The sequence below is a fragment of the Marmota marmota genome, unplaced genomic scaffold, assembly GCF_001458135.2.
Source record: "Marmota marmota marmota unplaced genomic scaffold, marMar, whole genome shotgun sequence".
Lineage (NCBI taxonomy): Eukaryota > Metazoa > Chordata > Mammalia > Rodentia > Sciuridae > Marmota > Marmota marmota.
Window position 1 is genome coordinate 1,249,952 of NW_026000196.1, and position 27,101 is coordinate 1,277,052.

Sequence of the window (27,101 nt, forward strand, 5' to 3'; positions counted from 1 at the left end):
CCACATTTTAGCCTAAACATCATTGTCTCCTCTGAGGCCCATAGTGACCATCCTGTCACCTTATAGCACATTCCTCATTGATTCTCTGCATAATACTCCTCACTATTGGATACCCCCTCCCTCCTTTCCTTCCTTCTCCCTTTCTTTTTCATTCCCTCTTTTCTTTTTAGAGTTTCCCCACTTGGAATTGCTATACTTTGTTTATGTTGGTCACTTTAGAACCTTAAGGAGTACCTATACATAGAGGATGTGCCACAAATGTGGGTGGAATAAATGCCATGATAAATAAGGGACCCTAACAGACAGTGCTGGTGGCACCTAACAGACTAGTGCACACCTGGGGAAGCTCACAGTCTCCCGCCTCTCACCCTGTTCTGCCTTGCAGAGGCTGGTGTTGGCCTGGGCATCGGCCTGTGCAGTGTCCCCTACTTCCAGTGCATCTCGGGCATTTTTGTTCACACTCTCTCGCCAGGATCTGTGGCACATCTGGATGGACGACTGCGGTATGTCCTCACTTCTGTTTTTGAATAGCTCCCTGACTTACAACAGAGGGAAGAACTACTTAGGAAGGTCAGGAGATTGATTTGGAGATTGATGCTTAGAATGACATAGGCATGGCCCAGAGGGGCTCAATCCTCAGCATGAGAGAGAGAGAGAGAGAGAGAGAGAGAGAGAGAGAACCAGCTGACTCAATCTACATTTTAACAAGACCCCCTGGGATTTGTATGCATGTGACAGTTTAAGAAGCCAACCTCAGAGAATATCAGTCTGCAACAGAAAATGAACTAAACACACTTTAACTCAGATTCAACTAACATAGAAATCATAGTGTCATAAATAGGAGCTTCCAAGGTTTGCCCGTGAGCTCTATATAGAAAAAGCAGTTAGTTCTCTGAGCAAATCAGTTGCATAAATATGGTTTCTTGCTGGCATAAACAAAATATTTTCAGGCACTCCAGGCATATTTTTTAACAGATAAATTCTAAGATAAATCTAAATCTAAATTTTCTTTTCAATAAGTAACCTGATTTTTCTCAAAATATTTGATCTCCATTCAACTTGTTATAATACTTCATACACACTCTAATATTTGTATATAGTACATTTTCTTTCATTGCATTTGCATTTGCTAAATCAAGATATTTCTGCCCTATTTTTAAAGATTTCTTAGAATTGCAGTATACAGGCAAGTCCTTGATGGAGCTTCTAATTAGAGACACACTGCTACTGTCATCTGTTGGAGGGTGACAGCTGATTTACTGAGCCTCTGTGCTGGTGCACAGGGCATAATAGCAGGGTCAGGGTGATAGCCTTTGTCCTAATACCCTCTAAGAGAGAGTATCTCCCTCCTAGGCCTACACTGGAATTATTCAGGAAACTTCTATTTTCCTTGGCATTTGGGGCTCTATGACAGTAATTTTTAGTCACATAAATAAATTGTGTGCTTTCTTAGCAAGGGTGAAAGCATACCTGCTCAGCAGAAATATAGGAGAAGGAAGCAGCAGACCACAACAGGGGGAACAGGAAAATCAGCACAGGAACCTGTGTTCTCATCCTGGTCCAGGAGTGAGGCCAGGAGTCTGCAAATTGCAGACCTCTTGATTTTTAAATAAAGTTTTATTGAAAGAAAGCCATAAACATATGTCTACAAATTGTCTATAGCTGCAGCTATCATCTTACAATAGCGCAGCTGTGTCACTGTAACAGAGATGGAAGGGCCTGTGAAGCCTAAAGGATTCACTCTTTGCTGCTTTATTAAAAGAAAAAAGTATCAATTTCCCGGCTAGGATGTATCAGAGACTATTTCACATTCTGTGTCATCTATGATGGGGAAAGAAGGTAGATTGCACAAATCTTCCATGAATCAATGACCCCTATCTTTCCTACCTCATTTCTTTTTCTGTTTAGGTAGTTGTGTTAGTCAGCTTTTTGTTACTATAACTAATGCCTGAGATAATCGATTTATAAGAGCAAAGGTTTATTTTGGCTCATAGTTTGGAGGTTCCAGTTCATGTCTGATTGGCCCCATTGCTTTTGGGCCTTAGTGAGGCAGCACATCATGGCAGGGACCATGAGGTGGAGCAAACCGTTCACCTCAGGATGGAGATTTGAAAAAGAGAGAAAGGAATGGGAGGGCGTCATCTGGTTACAGGGAAGGGAATTTCCTTCCCTTCCCTGTAACCAGAAGGCCTCTCACTTGGTCCCACTTCTGAAGGGTTCTATCACCTCCCAATAGCACCAGGCTGAGGATCAAGACTTTACCATAAGGACATTTGGGGGACACTTATCTAAACCAGAGCAGTTGCTGGTAACTCCTGTCCCATTTTAAAGCTAAAATGAGTTCCAACACCTGCTTTTTAGATTTTTTTTTTGCAGGAACTTTGACTGATCTCCTACCCAGTTATTTCTTCTTTGCTCTTCAGCACATCCTGTCCAATCTTTCCTCCTAATCATTCTACGTGTGAGAACACTAAGGTCCAAGGAGGAGATGCAATGGGTTACATCATGGTTGACCGGTCCATCAGTTAGTTCAGATAACCCCTGCCCTCATCCTGATTGAGTGTGATTAAATGGGAAAAGAAGGAACAAAGTTACAGATGAAACTTTGTTCGTGTTGGAGCTCTCTGGGTATGAAATATTGGGTACTTTGTGGTTGTGCTTTGGTCCACCTTGTTCTGAGTTTTGATCAAGCAGTCAGGGAGGTCTACTTATTGATATGATGTTTAGGTCTCCCAGAGAAGCAACCTTCCAGATGTCAATATTCATTAGCTTTCTGATGGTTTCCTGTTGGTGCTTTTGCAGGTGTGGTGATGAGATCGTAGAAATCAATGATTCCCCTGTGCACTGCATGACACTCAATGAAGTCTATGCGATCCTGAGTCACTGTAATCCTGGTCCAGTGCCCATCATTGTTAGCCGACATCCAGACCCACAGGTAACATCCCACTGGGTTATGTTCTTCTTCTCACGCCCACTCTTCCAGTACCAAGTTGGAACAAGAAATAAATGAGAATAGAACATTACTGGCTATGGTTTGAACTGAATCTTCAAGAATCCATTCCAACATTCTATGTTAAACCAAATAGTTATATCAGAGATCCATTAATAATGTCCTAGACATCAGGAGCAAATGGCTTCAACTTAGGAAACGTCTTGCAACTGAGTTACAAGCTCTGAGGCAAGAAGATAGAGACCTGGGGTCCCAGCTAGTATATGCAAGAGATTCATTTGCTCATGCATCTACTAGATACCCATTATGGAATGTCTGGAGCCCGGCGGCGAGGATAGAACTATGTACAAGTTCACAGTACATAGTCCTGCAGAAGCCCACAGTCTCAATAAAGAGACTGATAGAGAAATAAGTGCAATACAGAGGGGTAAGTACTAAGTTGAAGAGATGGGTTTGTGAGGCAAGAAACCCTAGAAGCTAGTTTTCTCCAAAAAATTTGAAGGAGATCATTCCAGGTAGTAGGAATGCAAAGTTCAGAGTCATGAAAGAACTTATCATGGAAACAATATGGTAGGCAGTTTTGGTGGGGCTGGGATGTAGTGTGCTAGGCATGAGTGATCAAGAACCATGGTTGGCTGGTGAGGCACTAGGGTTACCTTGTAAAGTCATTAGATTGCCAAAGAGTCTATAGAAAGATGCTATAGAAGCTAGATAGCTATAGATGTGACATGTTCAGATTTTTTTTTCAGTATAAAGTGGGCTGTGTGTGAAATTTGTAGGAGGAAGGACACAGATGTTGAGGGCCCGAATGGAACAGTAGACATGGGAAGAGATTAGAGAAAAGGGGGCAACAAGTGGCAAAGCTTGGGAACAATCAATGATATCGATTGGCTGGGGAGTGGGCTTGGGAGAGAAGAAAATGACTTCAGGGCGGGACATATTGAGGTTGAGTTGCCTGGGGGATGTTCAGAGGGAGATGCCCAGTAGACATCTAATCTGGGGCTGACAGTGGCAGTAAATGAGATTCAGGTTGGAGTTAGTTGAAGCCATGGCCCTGGTGAAATCACTTTGGGGAACCTGGTAATGATCACTGACACCTTTTATTTAATCCTTATTGTGTGCCAGTCTCAATGGTCGAAGATGTGACACACACAACTGCATTTAGTTGTACCACCCTCTGCAGTTGGTATGCTACCCCCCACCCAACTCACTGCAAGGAAAAGAGACTGGCCCAATGATGGAGCTACTAAGTGGAGGAACTAGGATTTAAGCTCACCAAAGCCCACGCTCTTAATTAATTGATCCCCAAACTCGGTGAAAATAGGACAGGTAGTGGAATAATGGGGAAGATCAACATACACAGTGTAGAGCAGGTTCAAACTTAGTCCCCTTTGACCATTGCACACCCAAGCCAAACTCCCCAGGGAAAAGCAGACTTCTTACTTAATAAACAAATAATTGACCTAAATCTTTGGGACATAAAAGAAAAGAAACGAGTCTCAATTAGTTTATGATGCCTCTTGCTGCCTGAGGACTGTGAAGAAAGAGCTGTGGGACAGGGCCAGGATGTGGGGCTGATGCTGTGGCCCTGGTTGAGGGAAGCTGAGAGATACGGCTGGAGACCTGAGGCAAACACTCAAGATCTCATAGGAGGTGAGGGTATGGGCTTATTTCATTTAGCATGATGTCCTCAAGGTGCATCCATGTTGTAGTCTGTGTCAAAATTTTCTTCCTTTTTGAAGGTTAAATAAGATTCCATTTTATGTGTGTACTACATGGTGTTTATTCATTCATCTGTTGATGGATAATTAGGTTGCTTTTACCTTTCAACTATTCTCATAATGCTGCAACGGCCTTGAACTCGATATAGCTTTGAGACACTGATTTTAATTCTTTGGATATGTTCCCAGAAGTGGAGTTGCTGGATCATATGGCAATTCTATTTTTAAGTTTTTAAAGGAACTTCATACAGTTTTCTATAGAGGCTGCACTATTTTATATTCCCATCAACATCGTATAAGGGTCCCAGTTTCTCCACATCTTTGCCAAGACTTGTTATTTTCTATTTTTTTTTAATAGTAGCCATCCTAATAAGTGTGGAGTGATAATACATCGTGGTTATAATTTGCATTTTCCAAATGATTAGCACATTTTTTCAGGTGTTTGTTGGCTATTTGTAGATCTTCAGAGAAGTATCTGTTTCTTTTCCTTTACCCATTTTCAAATTTGATTATATTTGATCATTGTTAAATTGTGTGTGTTTTGTGTATGTGTGTGTGTTTGTGGATTTTCTGGATTTTAGCCCTTTATCAAATATATAATTTGCAAGTATTTCTCCCATTCTGTGAATTGTCTTTTCATTCTCTTGATCTGTGTTCTGTGATGCTGAGAAGTTTTAAATTTTTACTTTATAAAAATACTAAAAATAGATAATACTAAAATTAGATAAATACTCCAATTTATCTTTCTTTTGTTTGCTATACTTTTTCTTTCAAATGGTTTCTTAAATATCTCTGTCCATACTGTGAAGCAGGTTCTGTTATCGTTATTACTTTACAGAAGAAGAAATTGAGACTCAGCTTGTATGGAAAAAAGTCTGTTTGACTCCAAAATTCATATTCTTAACTTTACTGTAAAGTGATTAGTGACCTGTGAGGCAACAACAGAGAGTACAATTATGGTGGGATGGTGATGATGATGAGGATAGTGATGGTGGTGATGGTGATGATGTTGGTGGTGATGATGATGATGATCATGGTGATGGTGATTATGATAGTAGTGGTGATGATGTGGTGGAGATGGTGGTGGTGACGATGATGATGACAATGGTGGTGATGGTGATGATGTTGGTGGTGGTGATAATGATGATGGTGATGTCATGAAAGCATTTCCAAGAAGGGAGTTGCTTGCAGGGGTAGACTGTGAAATAGTGACTTTGCTTTAAGTTTTACAGCAAGAAGTGGGCAGAAGTTTGGAGAGACAAAAGGGCCCACCCAACTCCTTTATCGGCAGACTTTGGACATAATCTGGGAGATTCTGGAGAATCACTAACCCCCAGGATATTTCTGGAAGTGGGATTGTCAACTGTTTGCAGATTGGACTAGAAGGAAAGATGCTAGAATACAGGGGCACAGCTGGGTCAGCACTTGGAGCCTAGGGCAGGGGTTTCCACTGTTTGAGAAAGGGACCAATGTTTTCTAGGTCTCTGAGCAGCAACTCAAAGAAGCTGTGACTCAGGCTATGGAAAACATCAAGTTTGGAAAAGAGAGGCATCAGTGGAGCTTGGAAGGTAAGGAAAATAGTGGACTTTGATTTAAAATATCTTCTCCTTTGAAATTCAGGGTATTGCCCTCTATCATAAGAATATGTAAGAATAGTCATTACAGAAAGGCGTGATGCATGGGCAAGCATTGAAAGTCAGGATTCCACTTGCTAAACATGGCTCAAACTTTTACTTTGTTTGGAAAGTGCAAGATTTTGAAAGCATCTGAATTTGAATTATTTTAAATGTGGCAGGCACTCTCCAGTTCTCTGTGGTCCCCACCATTTCTGTTTTTTTTTTTCTGTCATTTTGCTTTTCACACACATTTCCCCATACACATTGAATTTTGCAGCCACTATTTTTTAATAATGAAATCTTGAGAAACTGTAATATCTAATAATACGATATCTAGCACTTATTGGATTCTTATAATATCAGACACTGTGCTAATTCATGCATTATTTTACTGAATCTTCATATCTAAATTTTGTGCACATTTTACAGAAAACAAGTGAGGCCCTGAGGGGCTCCCTTACCCAAAGACATAGTGCTATTGTGCAGAGAGAGGATCTGGGTCAGTGACCCAGCTGGCTGACTCCCATGCCCAGCTGTTGAACATTAGGGAGCTCATCATGGAACATTCATGTGCAGCACTGATGCTGACAAAGGGAATAAATGGTACAAGAAACATTGAGAGAAAAGGACAGATGACACAGAATGGTATTTCAACTGTGTTCTACTATTTCCATCCACCCAAGATACATATATGCTATGGAGAAGGTGCCTGAAAAATTCACCGTTTTAACCATGGTAATCTCTGGATGATTGGAACACAAGAGAGTGTTTACTTTCTTCCATCTTTTACTCTTTTTGTGGCTGGTTTTTCTTAAGTGAGGATGCATTACTTTGTATACAAGAAGAAGAAAAAGAAAGAAAGAAAGAAAGAAAGAAAGAAAGAAAGAAAGAAAGAAAGAAAGAAAGAAAGAAAGAAAGAAAGAAAGAAACTTAAAAAAAAGGATTTGAATTATGAGCTTGGCTGGTGTTGGTTCTCTCCTAAAGTCTCAAGTGCCCTCCCATGGGGCTCACTTGGCTCTCTCAGCCTCACAGAATGGGCGGGAGTTTGAGCAAGAAACCAGGCTTCAATCTACTACCACCTGCTTTAGCTGTGATTCTAAGAAAGGAGACTCTTTGACAGCTCACCACTAGAGAGAAGGGCCTCTCAAGGATGTGTGGGTGGCTCTAGTGCGGGGAACTATGGTGGCAGGGTTACAGTTTGAGGACTAGAAGGAGGAGCTGGGCTGGAAAGGGCAGGAAAGAGAAGACCACAGCAAGAAACTGGTTTTTCTGAGCTAACTTCTTTAGCTGGAAAAAAAAATTTGTAACCTGTTGATATAAGTTTCAAAGTGCCTTCCTTGCATTCTCTTTCTTTGATAGTGAACCTCAAAGGAAGCCTAGCAACCTTGCAATTATTATCCCTATTTTACAGATGAAGAAATTGAGTGTGGTGGGCTGAGTTTCCCCAGGAAGCTGATCCTGAGATAGAATTTAGCATGCAAGATATTTTTAGTAAGGTTTCCTAGGATTGAAACCTGTGGAAGGAAGGAGAGAAAGTGGGGTTGGGCAGAGGGAGAGAGGAGCTGAGATGGACCAACCCCTGGAAATCTGCAGCTAAAATAAGGTGGGCCTGTGTTGGCAGCAATGGCAGGACTATTCTCACCCATCTCCATCAGTCACTGGAACTAGGCCACCCCCTTGGCAAGGCAGCTCTCTGAAGCTGAGGCAGTTCCCGGAGGAACAGATGTTTGAAAGCCATCTGCCACCAGTCACCACACAAGAGGGATACCGAGTCCTTTTTGATAGGCATTCTGAGCAGCACAACTTTGTATCCATCACCAGTTCAGAATTTCCTCAACCCAGAGGCATACAGCTCTTTGGGGACCAAACCAGAGGCTGCTGGGCTCTAAGTACAAAGTGGTCTTGGCTGAGCAGCCGACGTCTGGAGTCCCGTGTGCTATCTGGAGAGGTCAGGGCAAGGCTGGAGTGTTTGCTGACTTCCAAAGCTCAGCTGTGGAGGTTCCCTTGTGCTTCCCTTATAGGAGTCAAAAGGCTGGAGAGCAGCTGGCACGGGCGGCCTACCTTGGAGAAAGAGCGAGAGAAGAACTCAGCGCCCCCACATCGCAGGGCTCAGAAGGTCATGGTCCGCTCCAGCAGTGACAGCAGCTACATGTCTGGGTCCCCAGGGGGCAGTCCCTGCAGTGGCAGTGCTGAGAAGCAGCCCTCTGATGGAGAAAGCTGCACCCACAGCCCCAGCCTGCCCCTGGGGAGGGAGTCAGGGGTGCTTCCAATGGCCTCATCCAGGCCACCCCAGGAGAGCCCGCCCCTCCCGGAGAGCTTAGATGGCCATCCACCTCTGAGACTGAAGAAATCCTTCGAGATCTTGGTGAGAAAACCTACGTCCTCCAAGCCCAAGCCTCCGCCCAGAAAGTACTTTAAAAGTGACAGTGAGCCTCAGCAGAGTCTGGAAGGGAAAGAGAGCTCCTTATGCCCTTCTGGGCACACCTTGCCCAGCTGCAGTCAGGTAAGAGAACATGGGGATGGACTGGATGTCCTTTGGTTGATGTCACACACAGGAATTCCTGAGGATCAGCAGAAGCAGCAGCCATGGCACAATACAGTTTCCTGCTCCAGCAGTGAAAGGCTGATGCTCAGGAGTCAAGTGAAATCTCACTATGCGAAGATAAGTTTGAAGCTTGGCAGACCCAAACTGGAAGCCCCAGTCCTGTGCATTGGCTCTTGGCTTCCCATCCATAACCCAGTGGAATTTGAGTTCCCTGTGTGTGGGTCGATTGTTACACCCTTTGTGATGGACAAAAAGCAGATGTTCAGGAGGGCCACTCCCTGATGGGGGAGGCAGAGGTCACTGCACAGAAATTCTCAGGTGCTCTGCTTGCAAGGATCGTAGTTGCCTAAATAGCTAAAAGGGAACAAGAGTTAATTATCCTCTTTTTTTTTTAAGTAAGTAGACAGATGTGATTATGAGAAATTGGCTTCTATTTCTCCTCCAGTTAGCTTAGACTTCCAAGGTGGAGATCCTTGGAGAAATCCCAACTTCTCTAAGCCTAGGTTTCCTTATCTGTCGCTTGAGATTGCATTTAGTGATTCCCTCAAAGAGCTACTGTTAGGATTCAATGTTACCAGTTAACTGAAGTGTCTAGCATAGTCTCAGACACAGTGTGCTCCTTGCTGTGATCATTCCCCCATCATACCCCTAGAGACCTTCTTCCTCATAGTCCTGCCCACCTCCTTAAAGGAAGACTAATGGACAGACAGGAAGCAGCTATATCGGGAATTATTTTTATGTGCAGGCAGTATGCTAAATATTTTCATGTATATTGTCTCAGCTCTTGCTTGTAACACCCTGAGGGTGAGGTCCCAATTATGTAAAGACAGAAATGAGAAACTTGCTCAAGTTCATATTGCCAGTGGTCCCTGTTAACCACTGTGCCACAAATCTTCTCTAGGTAGTTGCTCCTCTGGGCAGGTAGAAGGAAGCCTCAGAAGTTCCCTACAATGAGCTATAATGAGGGTTGATGAACTTCGGGGTATAAGAAATCCCAGTTGGTGGTGGAGGTGGACATGGATGGTCTAGATGGAGAGAGTCAGTAGAGAAGGGTAGAATGAGGCTGGGTTGCTAAAGAGGAAGTGCTCTTTTGCAGACAGCAGGAGGATGTGGCTAGCTACCAACACATGATGAAGTTGTCAGTGTGGATCTGACCCTCCACCTTCATCCTTTCAGCAAATAACTCATTTTCCTTTGGGCCTGAGAAGGACAGATTGGAAACAGGCTGGCTGAGAGGCCATGATTTTATCCTCTTCCTGGAATGAAGGAGGGTAGTGGTCCTGGTGATGCCCATGGGTCACTTTCTCAGGTGGGACCATACACAGGGCAGGGATTAGCCCCAAGTAAGATGGCAGGAGGAGAAGGCAGGGTTTCTGGGCAAAGAGCTGACACAAGGAGCTTTCTCACAAGCAGGTTCCCTCATCTTTGGTACCTCCTCAGTATACCACACCTTCCTCAATCCTCTGTCAGCAGCACCGTCCCCGGCAGCACAGATAAAATTCTGCAGCTGCTCTTCTCTGTCCCCAGGTGTTTTCCCACCGGGCCTTCTCCTGTAATCTATTCCACCATGCACAACAAGCTTGTGCTGGGTATTGGGGTTAATAAAGAAAGGACTATAGCCCAACCGGATACAGGAAACAATCTACTTGACTTGGCTCCTCTTAAAAATTGTTGTGACGAATCCTGGTCACTCCTCATTGGATGTTATCCTGTGGCTCCAGTGTACAATATCTCTCCCTCCCTCCCATCCTCTCCCCTCTACTTCTTTTTCCATCCCTCCTTTCCTTACTCCCCTTTGTAGACTTTTTTCTTCATAGCCCCAAGGCCCTTCTCAAGTTCCTGTGGATGTCCTTCAAATCTTTCTTTTCTACTGTAACTCAAGGGGACTTAACTTCCACAACCAAAATGACCATCAGGATCTTTTCCTCAAAAAAACACCAATTCTTCTCTTTTTAGAAAATCATCATAAACTATAATCTGTGTTAAAACAACAATTACTTTCTTTCTTAAATCCATCTCTGTCTCTCTAGACCTTTTTCTCTTTTCCTTCTCCCTCCCTCATCCACCAAACACTGTACCAGAAAACTTTTGTCAGAAAAATATTTTGTATAAAATTAAGCTTATTTCAGAAACGAATTTGAAAAACCTCCCATGAAGAGGATGCAACATCAAACGAAACATATCTGTGTCTATTCCAAGATGTCAAGCTACTTTGATGAGCCAGGCAAGGTGATGCACGCCTGTAATCCCAGCCATTTGGGAGGCTGAGGTTGGCGATCACAAGTTGAAGGTCAGCCTCAACAACTCAGGCTCTAAGCAACTTAGTGAGACTTTGTCTTAAAATAAAAAATAAAAAAGGCTGGGGATGTGGCTCAGTGGTAAAGCACCCCTGGGTTCAATTCCCCAGTACCACAAATAAATAAATAAATAAAGCTACTTTGATGACTGTACTTGCTAGAAACCATATCTGCCTATACAAGTGCCAACAATTCATGGATATGGACAGGTGTCACTTTACAGAACTTGGAATGGGGTGGAATAAAATATCCTGAGTAATAAAAGTCTTAGAGACCTTCAGGTTAATATTTTAAGTGTTTAATGCCATGGCCAAGCCGTACTTTTTCAGATGACTAGTTTAAGAAGCCCAACAATTCCTTTAGATTGGTTAATCATTTGGTATTTCCAAAATGCTCCCTTTAAGCTCAGTTTTACAGTAGGAACTTGCATTGATGCAATAACTTGTGAACACGTTTGTAACTTCTGTACAACTTTCCTTCCCCCAAAATGTTTCTTTTGTATGTGGATACTACATCTCAGATGGGGGGGCCACCTATGGTCCCAAAGGATGCATGAATGCGCTCCTGCTTCCTTCCTTCCTCTCTGTAGGGAGGCCTGGAACTTTGTCAAATGGCCCACTGTTACATGACTCTGGAACCAGTACAATGCAGAGGTCACCACCATCCAATATAAGGAGCATCATTCTGATGATGTCTGCCTTCTCATTCTTTTTTTTTTTTTTTTTTTTTTTTCTGGCTCTAAGCAACTTAGTGAGACTTTGCCTTCCCTGGATTGGCCTTTTTCTACAGAACACTCTTATTTGGCTTATCTGTAAAATTTTACTCTTTTTTCAAAAATGAGACTAAAAGCACCTCTCTGGCAAAGCCTCCTCCCCTGTAGAAGAGAGCTGGTGACCCCTGCTTCCACAGCCGTGTTCTGGACACCAGGTTATTGGAAGTCAGGGTTGTCTGGGGCCTTCAGGCAGTGCTGTTTTTGCCATGATGGCACCTTGGAGGAAAGAACTCTCTTTACAAGGCTGCTGATGAATTTTCCATTAAAGGCGGCTCAATATCCGCTCTCCTGTCCTAATCAAAGTGCGCCTTGCCTTCTCACAGCTGAAGGCTACCGTTTTGACACAGTCTTGCTTCCTGTTTACACCACAGGAAGTCAGAGAGCTGCTGCCACCACTGCCTCCACAGGAAGACGCAGCAGGGAGAACCCAGGGTGCTGGTGCCTGCTGCTCAGAACCTGGAGTCAACCCTCCGACCACGTCCTCCACAGAAGGCGAGCCAGGGAGGAGAAGAGCCAGCCCAGGTAAGCTCTCATGGAATCTTCTAGAAGGTAGGGCCCCGTAGAGAAAGGTCCAGTGATAAGGTAAGAGCCCGAGTTTAGTCTGAGGATCAGCGTTCTGCATTGATGTGTCTGGTGGCTCAGGCTGATGAGCCATCAGGAGTCTGGGGCTCTGGGACAGCAGAACAGTGAGTGCTGTCCAGGCTGGGAAATCTCCAGATTGAATCAGTGATGCTGTAGTGGTTGTGGTGGGAATGCAGGCCAATCCAGGAAGGCAACAGGAGAATGGGGTCCTTGGGAAGCAGTCCAAAGGCACACTCACTCAACCATCATGGGAGCAGCTGCCTGTGGGATGCTAACATCTACCGCACTGCCTTCAGTCTTTCCAAATCTGAGAATGTAGTGTCAGGGATGCATAAGTATCATTTTGCTGGTGGTCACCACATCCATGAGGTGGATAGCAAGTTTGTGTCCCCCGTGGTACATTGAGCAGTACTAAGACATGACTTTAGTACTCAGTGTCTTGCTAGAAAGAGCTTAGGATTTGGTGTTGGGAAATACTTAATCATCCATCATTATCTGTGATTCTGGATACCCTCGTTTGCCTTTGAGAGCCTCAATTGGCTCATCAACAAGGAATGGAAGATCTCAGAGAACCCCAACACATGATTCAATTCAGTAAGCACACACTAAGTGCTGGATTCAAAGGCCCTATACTTGGTGCTGGAGGAGAGATAGGGAAAAGGATGAAACAGGCCAGTTCCTGCCATAAGGAGCTGCCAGTTATGACAGAGAAATAAACATGTAGGCTATAAACTATATGCCTGGTTGAGAAACACTGCAAAAAAAAAAAATAGCAGATGACAGGCTCCTGGAGAGTTAAGGAACATTACGAATGGAAAGATCCAGCACATCTCAGACAGACAGGTGCCCAGCCCATGGAGGCTTCACCCCTCCACACTCCCTTCCCTTAGTCATCCCAATTGAGGAACACACCAGGGGACTATTAGTCCTGCCCAGCTTGAAGAGGGCTTGCCTCTAGAACCTTTGACTGCCACATCTCAACACAAGAGCCCCTAACTGCTGAACAATTTATAAATGCAGAAACAGAACAAGAGAGCTAGACTAACTTTCCCAAGTCCTGGGGTCATTCATTCCCACCCAGATTGTCCGAATTGAGCAGAGCTTCTCCTTGATATCATCAAAGTTCTGCCGTCTACATAGATTATTGCTCTTGTGATCTGGCATTAAGACAAGGGATAGGGCGGGACAGTGTTTCTTAAGCTGGTTTGCATTCTGGCATCAAACATCTCCCTTGGAAGCACACAGCCAAAGCATCATGTGCTTAATCATAGAAATCTAGCATGTGTGGGAAACATGGCAGGGCCACATGTCGACTTACTTCCTGCCTTCAGAACTCAGGGGCCAATTTTCTCCTATCCCTGGGAAAGACAGCCAGGGGCAAAGTCTTCTGTGCCCATGTAGATGGGATGCCAGTGCCATGCTCACTGCCTCCTAGATCAAAGGGCTGACCGTGTCAGGGCATGCCCAAGGTCCCTGCTGGCACAGGGCAGGTGTTACTCTGAAATCCCCAGTAGGGTTTATTGCATCCCCAACACCCAGGGTACATCCCAGCTGTATTAACTCAGAACTTAGGGGTGGACCCTTAGATCTGGATGTGTAGCCAAGGTTGAGAATCAGTGTCACTGAGCTTTTGTCTACCTGGAACATTGTGATTAGCTCTTAAAGGTGTATATTCACAATGGACGTAGGCAGTCCAAACCAAATATGGGAGCCGATTTGGCCTAAAAGTTCAAAAGGGAAGAAAATTAGTTTGGCCTTTACTTTAATGGGTTATCTGGGAAATGGGTTACTTTGGGCAGTGGAAAGGGCATGTGAGTGAGGAGACAGGAGGGGAGGGGTCTTGTCCTTGCTCTGCCACTGGATGGCCCCTTGCTCTTCTTGAACGCTGCAGTCCTCAAGTGCAAAATGCCAGAGATTAGACCAGATATTTCTTGAGTACATCTTCAATGCTGGAACATTAGGATGCCAGGAAGTTAACTCCCCTTTCTGGTTCTCCTGTCCTGCACCTCAGTCAAGTGACAGCAACTGGAGCTGGCCCATCTCGGTGTCCACCACTTCCGCTCATCTTCTCCAGAGCTCTTTTGCTGCTCAGCTTTGAAACTAGAATTTAGGAAGAAAAGTCATAATAAGATTAATGCCCAGCTCTGGCTTTGTTTCTCCTCCCTAGTGACCCGAGCATCCCCAATTAAACACCCGCTGCTTAAGAGGCAGGCTCGGATGGACTATAGCTTTGATACCACAGCTGAAGACCCTTGGGTCAGAATTTCTGACTGCATCAAAAACTTATTTAGCCCCATTATGAGTGAGAACCATGGCCACATACCACTGCAGCCCAATGTCAGTCTGGGTGAAGAAGACGGGGCACAGGGACACCCAGATGGGACCTCACCAAAGCTGGACACTGCCAATGGTGCTCACAAAGTTTACAAGTCAGCGGACAGCAGCACTGTGAAGAAAGGGCCCCCTGTGGCCCCTAAGCCAGCCTGGTTTCGTCAGAGTTTAAAAGGTCTGAGGAATCGAGCTCCAGACCCAAGAAGGCTGCCTGATCCGGCCTCATCCCTGCAGCCAACACCTGCTTCCAGGGAGCCCCTGGGGCCACACCCAAGGGCCACCTCCTCCTCCATTAAGCAGAGAATCAGTTCCTTTGAAACCTTTGGCTCCTCTCAACTGCCTGACAGAGGAGCCCAGAGACTAAGCCTTCAGCCCTCCTCTGGGGAAGCCTCCAAACCTCCTGCAAAGCAAGAGGGAGGACGGTTTTCTGGCCTCTCTGGGCGAGGGGCTCCATTCTCTGTGGAGCACAGGTATCCAGAGCAGGAGCAGCTGCCCTCAGGTTTCCCTGCAGCCTCCAAGGTCAGTGATGCAGGTGTGTCGGAGTCTCCTCCTCCCTGGCAGCGGCCCCATCAGAAAACCTTCTCCCCTGACCCTGACCCACTCTCGAGGCTGCTGTCCTCACAAATTAAGGACTCTCAAGGCCCAGTCCTCAAGATGCCAAGCCAGCGGGCACGCAGCTTCCCCCTGACCAGGACTCAATCTTATGAGACTAAGCCATTTGATGAAAGGACCAGTAAGCTCTACTCCATCAGCAGCCAGGTGTCCTCGGCTGTCATGAAGTCCTTGCTGTGCCTTCCATCTTCAATCTCCTGTGGCCAGACCACCTGCGTTCCCAAGGAAGGGGCATCTCCAAAGTCATCGTCCAATGAAGATGCAGCTACAAATAGTTCCGAGCCAGCCTCCTCAGACCTGGGGTTTTCTCTCAAGTGAGTGTCTACACCAGGGTTTTTCTCACTGTCCTCACCTTTCTTTCCTTTCTCATTTTTCTTTCTTTTAAAGTTCTACTTACCACTTAGTCTTATTTTTATTATACCAAAGATGGAACCCAGGGGTGCTGTCTCACTGAGCTCCATCCCTAGTCCTTTTATTTTTTTATTTTGAGAAACAAGGTCTCAATTGTTGAGGCTGGTCTTGAACTTGCAGTCCTACTGCCTCAACCTCCTGAGTCGCTGGTATTACATGCACGTGCTAGCCTCCTGGCCTATACCACTTTAAAAAATTTCTCAGATTTACTATCAGATGTACTAGTTTAAAATTGTTCCTCCTCTTCTGCTGCTGTTCCTCCTCTGCCTCTGCCTCTTCCTCCTCCTTCTTTGAAAATTTAAGTTGGTACATTATAATTAAATATAATAGTGGGATTCCTTGTTACATATTTGTACAAGAATATAATATAATTTAGCCTTTTTCATTCTCCAGTACCTCTTTGTGTGCATGTGCTCACATGTGCACATGTGCGTGCCACACCTCTCCCTTCCATATTAAGGAGAAGGTTTCACAACACCTAGCCTCAGAAAGTGAAGCACAAGATTGGCCCCCTGGCAAATTACCCATGGAGATTTTGGAAGGCAGGTGCACATCTGAAAGGTCCCATTCTTAATTCAGATGAAGCTAAGAGATTATCCCTTGGGAGTTCCTGCTGCTCCCCAAAAGGAATTCACTTGTACTCTACTCCTAGGCTCAGACCCTTGGACAGGAAGTTAGGACACCTGGGTTTTGGCCCCAGTTCAGGTACTGACTCCCTGACCATGAGCAGGTTCCTTCAATGCTTATCCTTAGTTTCCACTTCAGCTGAAATTGAGAGGTGAAGGAGAAGACCTGCTTCACAGAAATGTGAAGTGGGCAGAAGTATTTTGGGGGCTTCTTCAGAGTTGGAGCTTGGTCCTCCCTCTTTAATCAGTGCAGTTCTGCATTTGTTTGTGTTATTTATTGTTCTTATGCTGCATCAAAATTTAAAATGCCCCAAAGTGTTTAGCATCATGCCTGAAATAGAGTAATTATGCAACAAATATTAGCTCTTCATAATATTGCTATTCATGCACTGTGCTCTTTCTTCTTATGAAAGCCTTTCAGAGCTAAGAGAATATACAGAAGGTCTCACTGAGCCCAAGGAAGCCGATGACAGGGACCATTGTTCCTCTCAGTCTGGTCAGTCAGTCATTTCCCTGCTCAGTTCAGAAGAATTAAAAAAACTCATTGAGGAAGTGAGAGTTCTGGATGAAGCAACATTAAAGGTAGGTTTCTTTTGTAAGTATTTACAGTGGCAAGAGGTTATTGTGGGTTGTTTGGTTACCACAGTTTGGACAAAGGGGAAGCAGCTCATGAAGTTCCATGGGTCTTGAAGCTAGAGAAGTCAGCTCCTAGTTGCTGACACAAGAGACCCAGGTCTCTCCTTTCCAAGGTAGAGGGACACTGTATCACTTGACCACAGTAAGACTTTACATTTGAAGGAAGTTTTCCAGCATGAGATGCTTTTAATACACTGCATCATTTTTCCCATTTCATAAACGAGAAAGGCAGTGTTCAAGGACACAGAGCCTCCTTGGTACTCCAAGTTCAAACTCAGTACTGTGTCCACATCCCATGAGCTACCAACTTGGCCTGTCTCCAGTGAGATGCTGTGTGGTAGGTAGCACAGTGTTCTCTGTAAACAGCATGGACTATGAGAGGTCTCACTTTGGAGCTTTCAGCATTTCCGATCCACATTGGAAGGTGAGCTCACAGAGTCCCCATGCATCAGCCAAGTAATTCTGGAAGCCTTAGTTCCCATATGCTTTCTGAGCACAGCCCAAAAGGGAATAGTGAGAAAGCGGCTGGGCAGAACTAGGGCCAACTGTCAGATGACCATGGGATTCCCAGGTCTCATATAGAATTCCTCCATTGGAATAATCCAGATTAGAAGGAGAGAACAAGGAGACCCTCACTTCCCTATAAGAGAAACATCATAGCTGCAATTCCCAGGTGTGGTAAAATCTGATGAGTATAAGGTGTCTCTGGGCCTTGATTCCTCCTCTGTGACTCTCACACCTAGCTGGGACCATGGTTCCCCAAGGCCTGATATAGCTCAAATGAAATAAAGGAGGCAAACGTGCATAAAATACAAAGAGCAGTCCCACCTAAGGTGTTATTGGGAGGGTATTTGTAATCTAACCTGGCAAGAACCTATAGGGCATCCCAGGGGGGGGGAGATTTGGGCTGGCACTGGAGCAGTGAGGGACACTATCCTTTCATCATGTCTGGTCTTGGAGATTCCAAATCAAAGGATCACAGAGCCAGCTACAAGTCAGGGACTCTGATGGTGCTTGGAGCAAGTGAATTCTTTGACATAAATTCACTCCCTAGCACAGGTTGCAAAACAGTGACTGCCGAGCTCTGGGACCTGAAGGTGTATTTTATTTCGTCTCAATGATGATTTTTTTGTTATTGAATTCTAGATATTACAAAACCTAAATCAATACCTGGATTTCTAACTCTATTCTTTAAAGGAAATGATCTAGTAGCATTGGGTCTGTCTTCCTACGTAGTCGCCAACCCTTTACAGCAGGAAATATATATTTGTTGGCTGTGATTCCTTCATCTCACATCTACCCATTTTGCTCATTTAAGTGACCTGCTGGCCTCTGTAGGAGCCGGAGCTTAAAGACTGCAATTCTAGACCAGAATAGGGGTTGCTGGCTTTGGTCTATACAGGGAGGTTGTCCTGGCTCTGTGGGAGCCCATGTCCAGGCTGGGAAATGCTGTGTGTGTACCTGCATTTGTGTACATGTCTGGTTATGCATGTATTCTAGAGAGAGAGGTCAGCTGGGCCCCAGACTGCTGCTACTGGGCCCCACAGAGGAGAAGGGAGAAAGAGGGAGTAACCAACTTCTGCAAAACAGTACTGAATCTTGGCTTTCTGACCCAAAGTCCTTGTCCTAAAGACCTGGTAGAGCTTCATTATCTATCATGCTGGGATTTTAGCTAACTCCGTAGCGGCTAGCCCAGCATGTATTAGTGCGGGTACAGATGGGGTAAGGAAGAGAGGAAAAGAATTGTGCTTGCTGTTTTACATACATCTTTTTTCTACTTCTAAACTTCCTCTGAAAGTACAGTCTTCTCTATAGATGATGAAACTGAAACTGAGGTTTGAGGAAGTGACAGAACTTGGAGCCTGGCCCAGCTGAGCTTGATAAAATAAATCAGTCTGATGTTAAAGCATTTATTGAATTGTTCATGCTGCTGCCCTGAGGCGTTTATGTGTTTTCATTTGCAGCAATTAGACAGCATCCACGTCACCATCTTACACAAGGAGGAAGGCGCTGGCCTTGGCTTCAGCTTGGCAGGAGGAGCAGATCTAGAAAACAAGGTGATTACGGTAAGTGGGCCAAAGATGGGGGCGTTTCTGAGCCTGAGAGGATGTCTCTGGGGGAGGGGCAAACTTGCCAGGTTGGGGCCCTGTGCTGGGGAACAGAGGAATGCATGACGCCAGGTCACTGGGCAGGCAGTTAGACAGGATCTTAAAGGAGAGCCAACAGGACCCTCCTTTTCAAGAACCACAGACGGGTTACTTGTGTGGGACTTCATATTTAACCCTCATCCTAATCCTCACTTTAATAAAGAAGGTCTCTGGGTACGCAAAACAACTTCAATGTACCCAAATGAAACTGAATCACTTGTGGAGCTTCAAAAATGTGTGTGTATGTGTGTGTGTTTATGATTTTCACACCAGAACATCTGAATCAGAATTTTGCAGGATTGAAGCCCTATTGCCTACATTTTTTTAAGATTCCAGGGGATATTTTAAAAACTGAAACTACATTTTATTCAATGTCATGTCTCTTCCTTTGGAAATATAGTCCTAGTAATCACTAAGATTTAGATAAGAGTCGTTCTGTAATGCCAGATTCGTGGGACCCTAATAGACCTCCAGGAGTCGAATCCGATGCAATCACACAAGAGTCTTTATTGCAAGCTTGAGCCTGGACTCACAGCCGTTTCCGACGCAGAGGTCCCGAGGAGTGAGCCCCGGCCCTTAGTTCAGTGAGGATTTATAGGTTTTTTTGGGATACTCTATGCATCACAACATCACACAGCAAATCATTTCACACCGCGGGAAAGTGAAACAACAACTCTTAACATTGATTAGCACATTCACTGGCGGAAACAAGTTGGGTAGGGGTGATTGGTTAGTGTAAGGAGGATTCGTTTGAACTGATTGGTTTAATCCTCAAGGGGTGTACGTATTGAACTATATGGTTTCCTAACATGTTATCAGCTACCCAGACTACTGGGGGGTCATCTGGCATCCCAGGTATTCTCCCTGTCCCATGCTGATTGGTGGTTGTTAGGGGGTTGCTATGGGTCCTCACCTAGCCTAACTGAGTCAGGGACACCTGGCCCCTGCAGATCTCTCCTGTTATTTGTAGACAAACAACTCAGCAGGGTGGATATGTGCCTAAGAGTGCTCTGTGGTTTTTTCCAAGGACAAGGGTCACGTCCCCTTCCTTGGACAGGCTTTGAGGTAGAAGCTGCTGTTATTTATTTTTTCAAAAATGGAGTCACATCAGTTTCTCAGTTTATGAGCACAGGCGCCTTTTTAGAAGGCTGTACAGTCAGGATTGAAGACCTGGCCTGGGGTACAACACAGATCACCTCATAGGAAGGAACGTCAAAAGGCAGAGCCCTGTAAAAACAGTGGCTTTCCTGCTTTTGCCCACTCAGAGGGTGAGACTGTTCACTTAGGCAGCTGAGAAGCCAATCTGATGGTTAGTTGAGCACAACGGGCCCCAGCTGGAGGAAAGAACAGTTACTGTGCATGCATGTAAATAGCAGTACACATCCCAGGACTTCAGATCCCGTGGTCCAGCCCCTGTTCACAGAGGAACTGCTAAAGCCCGGATGGTGCTGAGAGGGCAACACATCAGTTGACCCCATGATTCTGGCCTGGGCAATCTGATCAGCCCACTGCTCCAGACCAAGTGTACTTGACCCAGATGGTTTCTGATCCTCCTATCTTCATGGACCAGGCAATGACATAGCTGCTGTGTCTCTCTAAAGCTGAGCGCATATAGTTGTCATCCCACAGCTGTGTTGTCTCAGGGTATGTAGATGGTGGTGGGCTCATTTGAATGTCTTTGCCCAGCTGCAATAAATCCTCCAGTCAATAGCACCGGCCAGCTTTAAACACACCATATCCCCTTGCAATGGTGATGTGGTACATTACTATTTGTCACTTCAGTTGGTCCTGAGTGAGCAGTGACTTCCTTGATTTATTTATAAGTTCTTTACCACAAAAAAGCACATAAAACTAAAAAGTACCTATTTCTGTTATTAAGCACTTGGCTGAATACTATAAACAGGTTCCTGATTCTGTAGTTAGTTCCCTTTCAATTTATAGAGAAGGCTCTCTTGTGTTTGAATAGAGCCTGCCTGTGGGAATAGCACTTCGGACCTTTTTCTCTGTCCTTGAGTAGCAATTTCTCTTCACTCTATTTGGCCAGCCACCCCGAGCACTCAAATTCAGCACGCTGAATGAGCATGTGAGCAAAATTTCCTCTTTCTCCTTCCGTGTTTAACAGTTCTCTTCATTTATAGATTTGTAAAAAGAGAACCAAGTATGAGACCATGCATGACCAAGCACCATGCTCAGTGACCTCAGTGTGCTCACCACCTCAGTGACCTCTTGTCTAAATTAATCTTCCCACATCTTGGGTTGAATAGTTGTTTTATAGAGGAGGAACCTCACAGCAGAAGTTCTGCTTCATGCTGGGGGCTCACAGCCTAGGAATTCTGACATTACCTGACCACATAATAGAATTTTCTAACACCAAAACCACTTCAGAGACTAAAGTGCTTGTTCACATCATAAAAAGTAGAACAATCTGTAGCCCCTTTAAGTGAGTGCCCATCAATCCTCTTAATTATAATTTACATCATTAAAGAGAGCAAGGCAAAGACATTTTGTTTTAATCCTGCATATTTTTGTGAAAGTGATCAAGAAGTGACTAATGTCTAGACTGCCTACGATGGTGTATATCAAATATATCCTGCAGAAGATGGGACCAGAGAGAGCATTTCTCTATGGAGAAAGGGTTCTTTGTTGGAACACTATGGGCAATCACCATATCATATTGCCCGTTCTTAGAGATCTATGCAAATTTGCATTGTAGTGTTTCTAATGTCTTTAGAGAAATAGACGTTTTCAGAGGTTTTTTTTTTTTATTTTTTGCTTAATTCAGTATTTCTCAAGTTTCTTTGATCTTAGAAACCCTTTATTACTCATCACCTATTAACATGCCATAGAATCAGAATTCAAGGGAAGTAGTTTGGGAAATGCTGATCTAGGACAGGTAAGGCAGAAGATTTCCCCGGGAATGTCCATGAAGATTGTAGTGATGTGGTCCAGGGCATGGTTCTGAGAAGAATTCTGAAGGCTCACCTGGACGTTATTGCTGGTGATCTCTGCTATGGGTAGAGGACAAGGGGAAGCTAGTCCCTGTGCCAGTAGCTCTGATCTAGGACACAATTAGTCTTAGTTTTCTTTGGCTTCAAAAATCCCTATAGAGTTGACTGCCTGACAAGTTCAGATCCTCTATCAATATGGATCTGACTTCCTGATTTCCTTTCATTTACTCAGGTTCACAGAGTGTTTCCAAACGGGTTGGCCTCCCAGGAAGGGACTATTCAGAAGGGCAATGAGGTTCTTTCCATCAATGGAAAGTCCCTCAAAGGGGCCACCCACAATGATGCTCTGGCCATCCTCCGCCAAGCTCGGGACCCAAGGCAAGCTGTGATTGTCACAAGGAGGTCAACTCTGGAGGCCACCCTGGATTTGAACTCCTCCACTGACTCTGCAGCCTCAGCTTCTGCAGCCAGTGATGTTTCTGTAGAATCCAGTAAGTTCTCCCCACTCAGTGGAAGCTTTATGGACCATATTGCCTCTGGCCACTTGGAGCCAGTGTAGGTGGGGATGCTTAGTAATTTGTGGCCCCAACCACATGTGACCTGCCTAGTATCTTGTGGAGATGTGTGTCTTGTGTTCACGAGTGTGTGAACACAGCACCAGCCGGGTCATCCACGGCTTGGGAGTGGAGCAGCCTCTAACAAGTCCCTGCATCTTCCTCAGCAGCAGAGGCAACAGTCTGCACGGTGACACTGGAGAAGACCTCTGCAGGGTTGGGCTTCAGCCTGGAAGGAGGGAAGGGCTCCCTGCATGGAGACAAACCTCTCACCATCAACAGGATTTTCAAAGGTGTGGTATGGGCTTTTTGAATGCTCTCCAGTTTCATGGGCACTTTCTGGTGACATTGGTTTCCCATAACCCCATGTCCTCTTGAGAGGCATGCAGGTCCATTTAGGGCTCAGTTTTGCTTTTCAACCTTTACCCCTTTGCTCAGATAGCCCCTTAACCCCTCTGTTTTACTAGGTCCTTGTTTTAGTCAACTTTCTCACAGCTGTGACTAAAATATCAGACCAGAACAATTTTAGAGGAGGAAAAGTTTATTTGAGGGCTCACCATTTTAGATGTCTCAGTCTATAGACAGCTGACTCAATTCCTCAGGGCTCAAGGTGAGGCAGAACAACATGGCAGAAGAGTATGGCGGAAGGGAAGTGGCTCACATGATGATCAGGAAGCAGAGGGAGAAAGAGACTCCACTCTCCAGATACAAAATATATACCCCATAATCACACCATTAATGAACCACTTCCTCCAGCCACACCCTATCTGCCTCAAGTTGCCACTCAGTAATCCCATCGCAGATTGATCACTGATTAGGTTAAGGTTATAACCCAATAACTTCTTCTCCAAATCTTTTTGCTTTGTCTCACCTGTGAGTTTTTTTTTGGGATACCAAATCTAAACCATAAAAGTCCTCTTGCAACTGAGCCCTGGGCTTGGTTCAGCTTAGCAGAGCCAGGACTAGACTGAGGCAGGTGAAACCCTGGCCTGAGGTCCAAAATTTAATGGGGCACCAAAATACACAGTAATCAAGATCAATACAATTTCAGTCCTTCCTTTCTTCCTTCCTTCCTCCCTGCCTTCCTCCCTCCCTTCTTTCCTTTCTTCCTTCCTGGGGTACTGGGGATTGAACCCAGACACCCTCTGTCACTGAGCTATACTCTCAGCCCTTTTTATTTTTGAGACAGGGTCTCCCTAAGTTGCTGAGGTTGGCCTTAAAGTTATGATCCTTTTTGCCTCGGCCTTCTATATCACCAAACCCAGCTCAATGCAAAATTTCAATTGATTAATTAATTTTGCAGTCTCTGGGAATTAAACCTAGGGCCCTGAGCATGCTATACAAGTGCTCTGTCATTGAGCTATATCCCCAGCCTTCAGTGCAATATATATATATTTTTTTTTTAAATCAAACTAATTTTTAAAAATTCATGTTGAAAAATCAAAGTCTGGCTTTGTACCTGCTCCACTTGACCTTACTGGCCTTACCCTAGTCCTAACTCATCAGCTCCCACTTTTACTTACAATTTTGATATTTTCTTCACCATAGATTGGGGAGGACTAAATATCCCATACATTCCTGTAGCCTCAGCCTCTGTCTCTGGCCCCAGCATTGGTTTTCCACAAAGGGATGCCCATGCAGGGACGGTGCTCTCTGCTGGCTTAAAGTCAGGGTGGGGAAGCCAAGGTGTGGGGGTGCAAGAGTATTTGACGTGGGGGTCACTGGGTTTGGGTTTTCCTGTGAAAATCATGAATGACCTAAAGCTGCCATATAAATCTTCCCTGAATTATTTGCTACTCTTCAACTGGAAGCCTATGCACCACAGGGCAAGGTGTTGTGAGACCTGAACACAGGAAAGGATGCTAAGAGGTCTGGGAGCTAGTTCCAGCTCTGCCTCTGAGTTGCTGGGTGACCACTTCTTCTCATCCAAAGGAAAAAATAAAATAAAATAAAAGAGGCAAAGAAGTATAGGTATGTGTCTGAGAGCTCTTAGAACTGGGACCCTAAGGGCCTCCCAACTCTGCTCTCTGTCCTACATGGATCCCTGTGGCCAACTGGTTTTGTTAGAGGAATCTCTGTGGCAGCTATGAAAACCCAGAGGGTAGGCTGAGGTGTATATGATGATTCCCCCAGAATCTATGTTAATTCCAATTTTGAGAAAGATAATTTGAACTTTTTCAAAGGTCAATTTGGAATTAGCATGGGGTCCAAAGTCAACAGAGTCAAAAGACTTGGACCCATGAACTTGGTTCCAATGCTAATTCTCCTCCTTAGAGTAGGATGAGCTTGAGCAAGTCAATTCACCATCCTGGGCCCATTTGCTCCTATGGGGATAACTAACCAGCTGCAAGGTTCTAAGGGATGTGGATGCTAGAGCCAGAAGTTCTGGGCTTCAATGCAGGTTCAACCACTTTAGCAGTTTTGAAGCTCTGAAAGAAGCACTTTAGTCTTTGGTTTCTTCACCTGTAAAAAGGGAATACTAAAGGCATATGCCTCATAGGATTACTGTCACCAATGCAAACCATTAGCACAATGCCCATCATAACAATTAACCAAAATAATTTAGCTATTTTATTATTTTGTATTTTTTTTCATTATTTGTGAAGGTCATGGTGTCAACTGGGAAATTTATAAACTGTATAAAAAGTCCTGTTTCCACATGCAGCTTTTGAAGAGTGGGTACCATACAGAATTATGTCTTTCTTATATGGGCACAGAGGCCTTCTCCATGCTGCTCAGAGCCAAAAGCCCATGAAGACTGCCTCATGAAAATCTCACCAGCTCTGTTCCTGTACCGCCCAGTACTGTTCTCACAAGAAAGGGAGACCAAAAGCAAGGGGGTGGGATATTGGCTCAGTGTTCAAGGGAGGCATTGAGGAGGATTTAGCACCCTAGAATCTTCTGTGAATTGTATAAGTCTTACTAACCGGGCTCTGGCTTGGCGCTGCCTGGAATCTCCTTCCTCTGGGAATAGCAAGGGCTGCAGTTTTCCACAGAGAGCTGGAGCCTGGTGTCTAAGTGCTGAGACACCATTTTATAATATTCCTCATTTTGGAACCACCACCAAGCTTCCAAGAAATGGATGTGTCATTCTCTTCTCAGCTGTCCTGGCTCCTTGGAGATCACAGGTAGAAGTAACTTCTCGTTTTGTCCTATCACCAGTCGAGCCCATTATAATGTTCTTCTCCCTTGTTTCAGGGGCAGCTGCAGAACAAAGTGAGGTGATCCAGCCAGGAGATGAAATCTTGCATCTGGCTGGCACTGCTATGCAGGGTCTCACACGGTTTGAAGCCTGGAATGTCATCAAGGCACTGCCTGATGGACCTGTCACTATTGTTATCAAACGGAAAAGCCTGCAGTCCAAGGGGACCACAGCCACTGGAGACCCCTAGACAGGGCACCAACTCTGAAGCCAAAGCCATGAGCACACAGCTCCCATAACTGCTGATTCTCAGGGTCTCTGCTGCCCACCCCACCCAGATCAGGGAAAGCACAGGTGTGCTTCCTGGGGATTGCTGCTCAGGTCCAGACCTTCTGGAAAACAATCCAGCAAGAGGATTGTCATCAAAATAAGGCAGAGTCATGCTGGGGTGGCTGATACAAACTGTATACTGTATATATATGAAGTTTAATGATAATGTTGTGGTGCCATAATAAAATGGATATATTACAATTTGATCTGAACCCATGTCCTGCTGTGCAAAATCTTATGAGTATTATAACTGTAACAACCTGCCCCATAATAGCAACATTTGTTTTTATCATGATTCTGAAGTGTGGGCAGGCCTTGGCCAGAGAGCTCACCTCTCCCTACTCCCACTTGGCATCAACTGCAGCAACTCAAAGGCTGGAAGTCTTTGACCGTGTGAAGGATCATTTCATAATACATCTGGGAGTTGTCTGCCTGGGGATGCAGCTGGGCTTTGGCCTGAACATCTACAGGTGGCCAACCCCTGTGGCCTGGGCTTCCTTATAACACGGCTCCTGAACTCTCTGGGTGAGCATCCCAGGAGTGCAAGAGCCAGGTAGAAGCAGCATCTTTTTTATGCCCTCATTTCAGGAGTCCCATAGCATTGCTTCCCCTGTAATCTGTCAGAGCTGGCCCAAATCCACTCAGATTTATAGGATACGAAAATATGGCCAAGGCCATATTTGGAAAATAAAGTCTTTCACACAAAACATTTGTTTTGGAATAAGTGATCCTAGGCAAGGAAGGTGTCAGGTGATAGAGCCAGTGAGCAGAGTAAAGGTGAGACTCAAGGTGTGGAGAGGTGCACCAACAGGATGTACCACCATGTATGTAAGCATAAGATAAAAATGGCTACCGCCTTCCTCTCATATGCCAAGCACTGT

At 44.9% G+C, this 27,101-nt stretch overlaps 1 protein-coding gene across 3 annotated transcripts in view; it reads left to right on the plus strand.

The window, feature by feature from the left end:
• Il16 (interleukin 16) overlaps window positions 1-26,432 on the plus strand; it is a 120,977-nt gene extending 94,545 nt beyond the window's left edge. Inside the window, exons 9-19 of one of the 3 annotated variants that reach the window (XM_015493007.2) lie at window positions 386-503; window positions 2,803-2,935; window positions 6,152-6,239; window positions 8,309-8,790; window positions 12,273-12,423; window positions 14,651-15,740; window positions 16,877-17,045; window positions 19,064-19,165; window positions 22,427-22,685; window positions 22,916-23,041; window positions 25,947-26,432. In XM_015493007.2, coding sequence (XP_015348493.2) covers window positions 386-503; window positions 2,803-2,935; window positions 6,152-6,239; window positions 8,309-8,790; window positions 12,273-12,423; window positions 14,651-15,740; window positions 16,877-17,045; window positions 19,064-19,165; window positions 22,427-22,685; window positions 22,916-23,041; window positions 25,947-26,140 — 2,912 coding nt within the window. In that variant the 3' untranslated portion in view covers window positions 26,141-26,432. The remainder of the gene's footprint in view (window positions 1-385; window positions 504-2,802; window positions 2,936-6,151; window positions 6,240-8,308; window positions 8,791-12,272; window positions 12,424-14,650; window positions 15,741-16,876; window positions 17,046-19,063; window positions 19,166-22,426; window positions 22,686-22,915; window positions 23,042-25,946) is intronic. The other 2 variants (XM_015493008.2, XR_007342805.1) reach the window with 2 other exon arrangements.
• The last annotated feature ends 669 nt before the right edge of the window (window positions 26,433-27,101 follow it).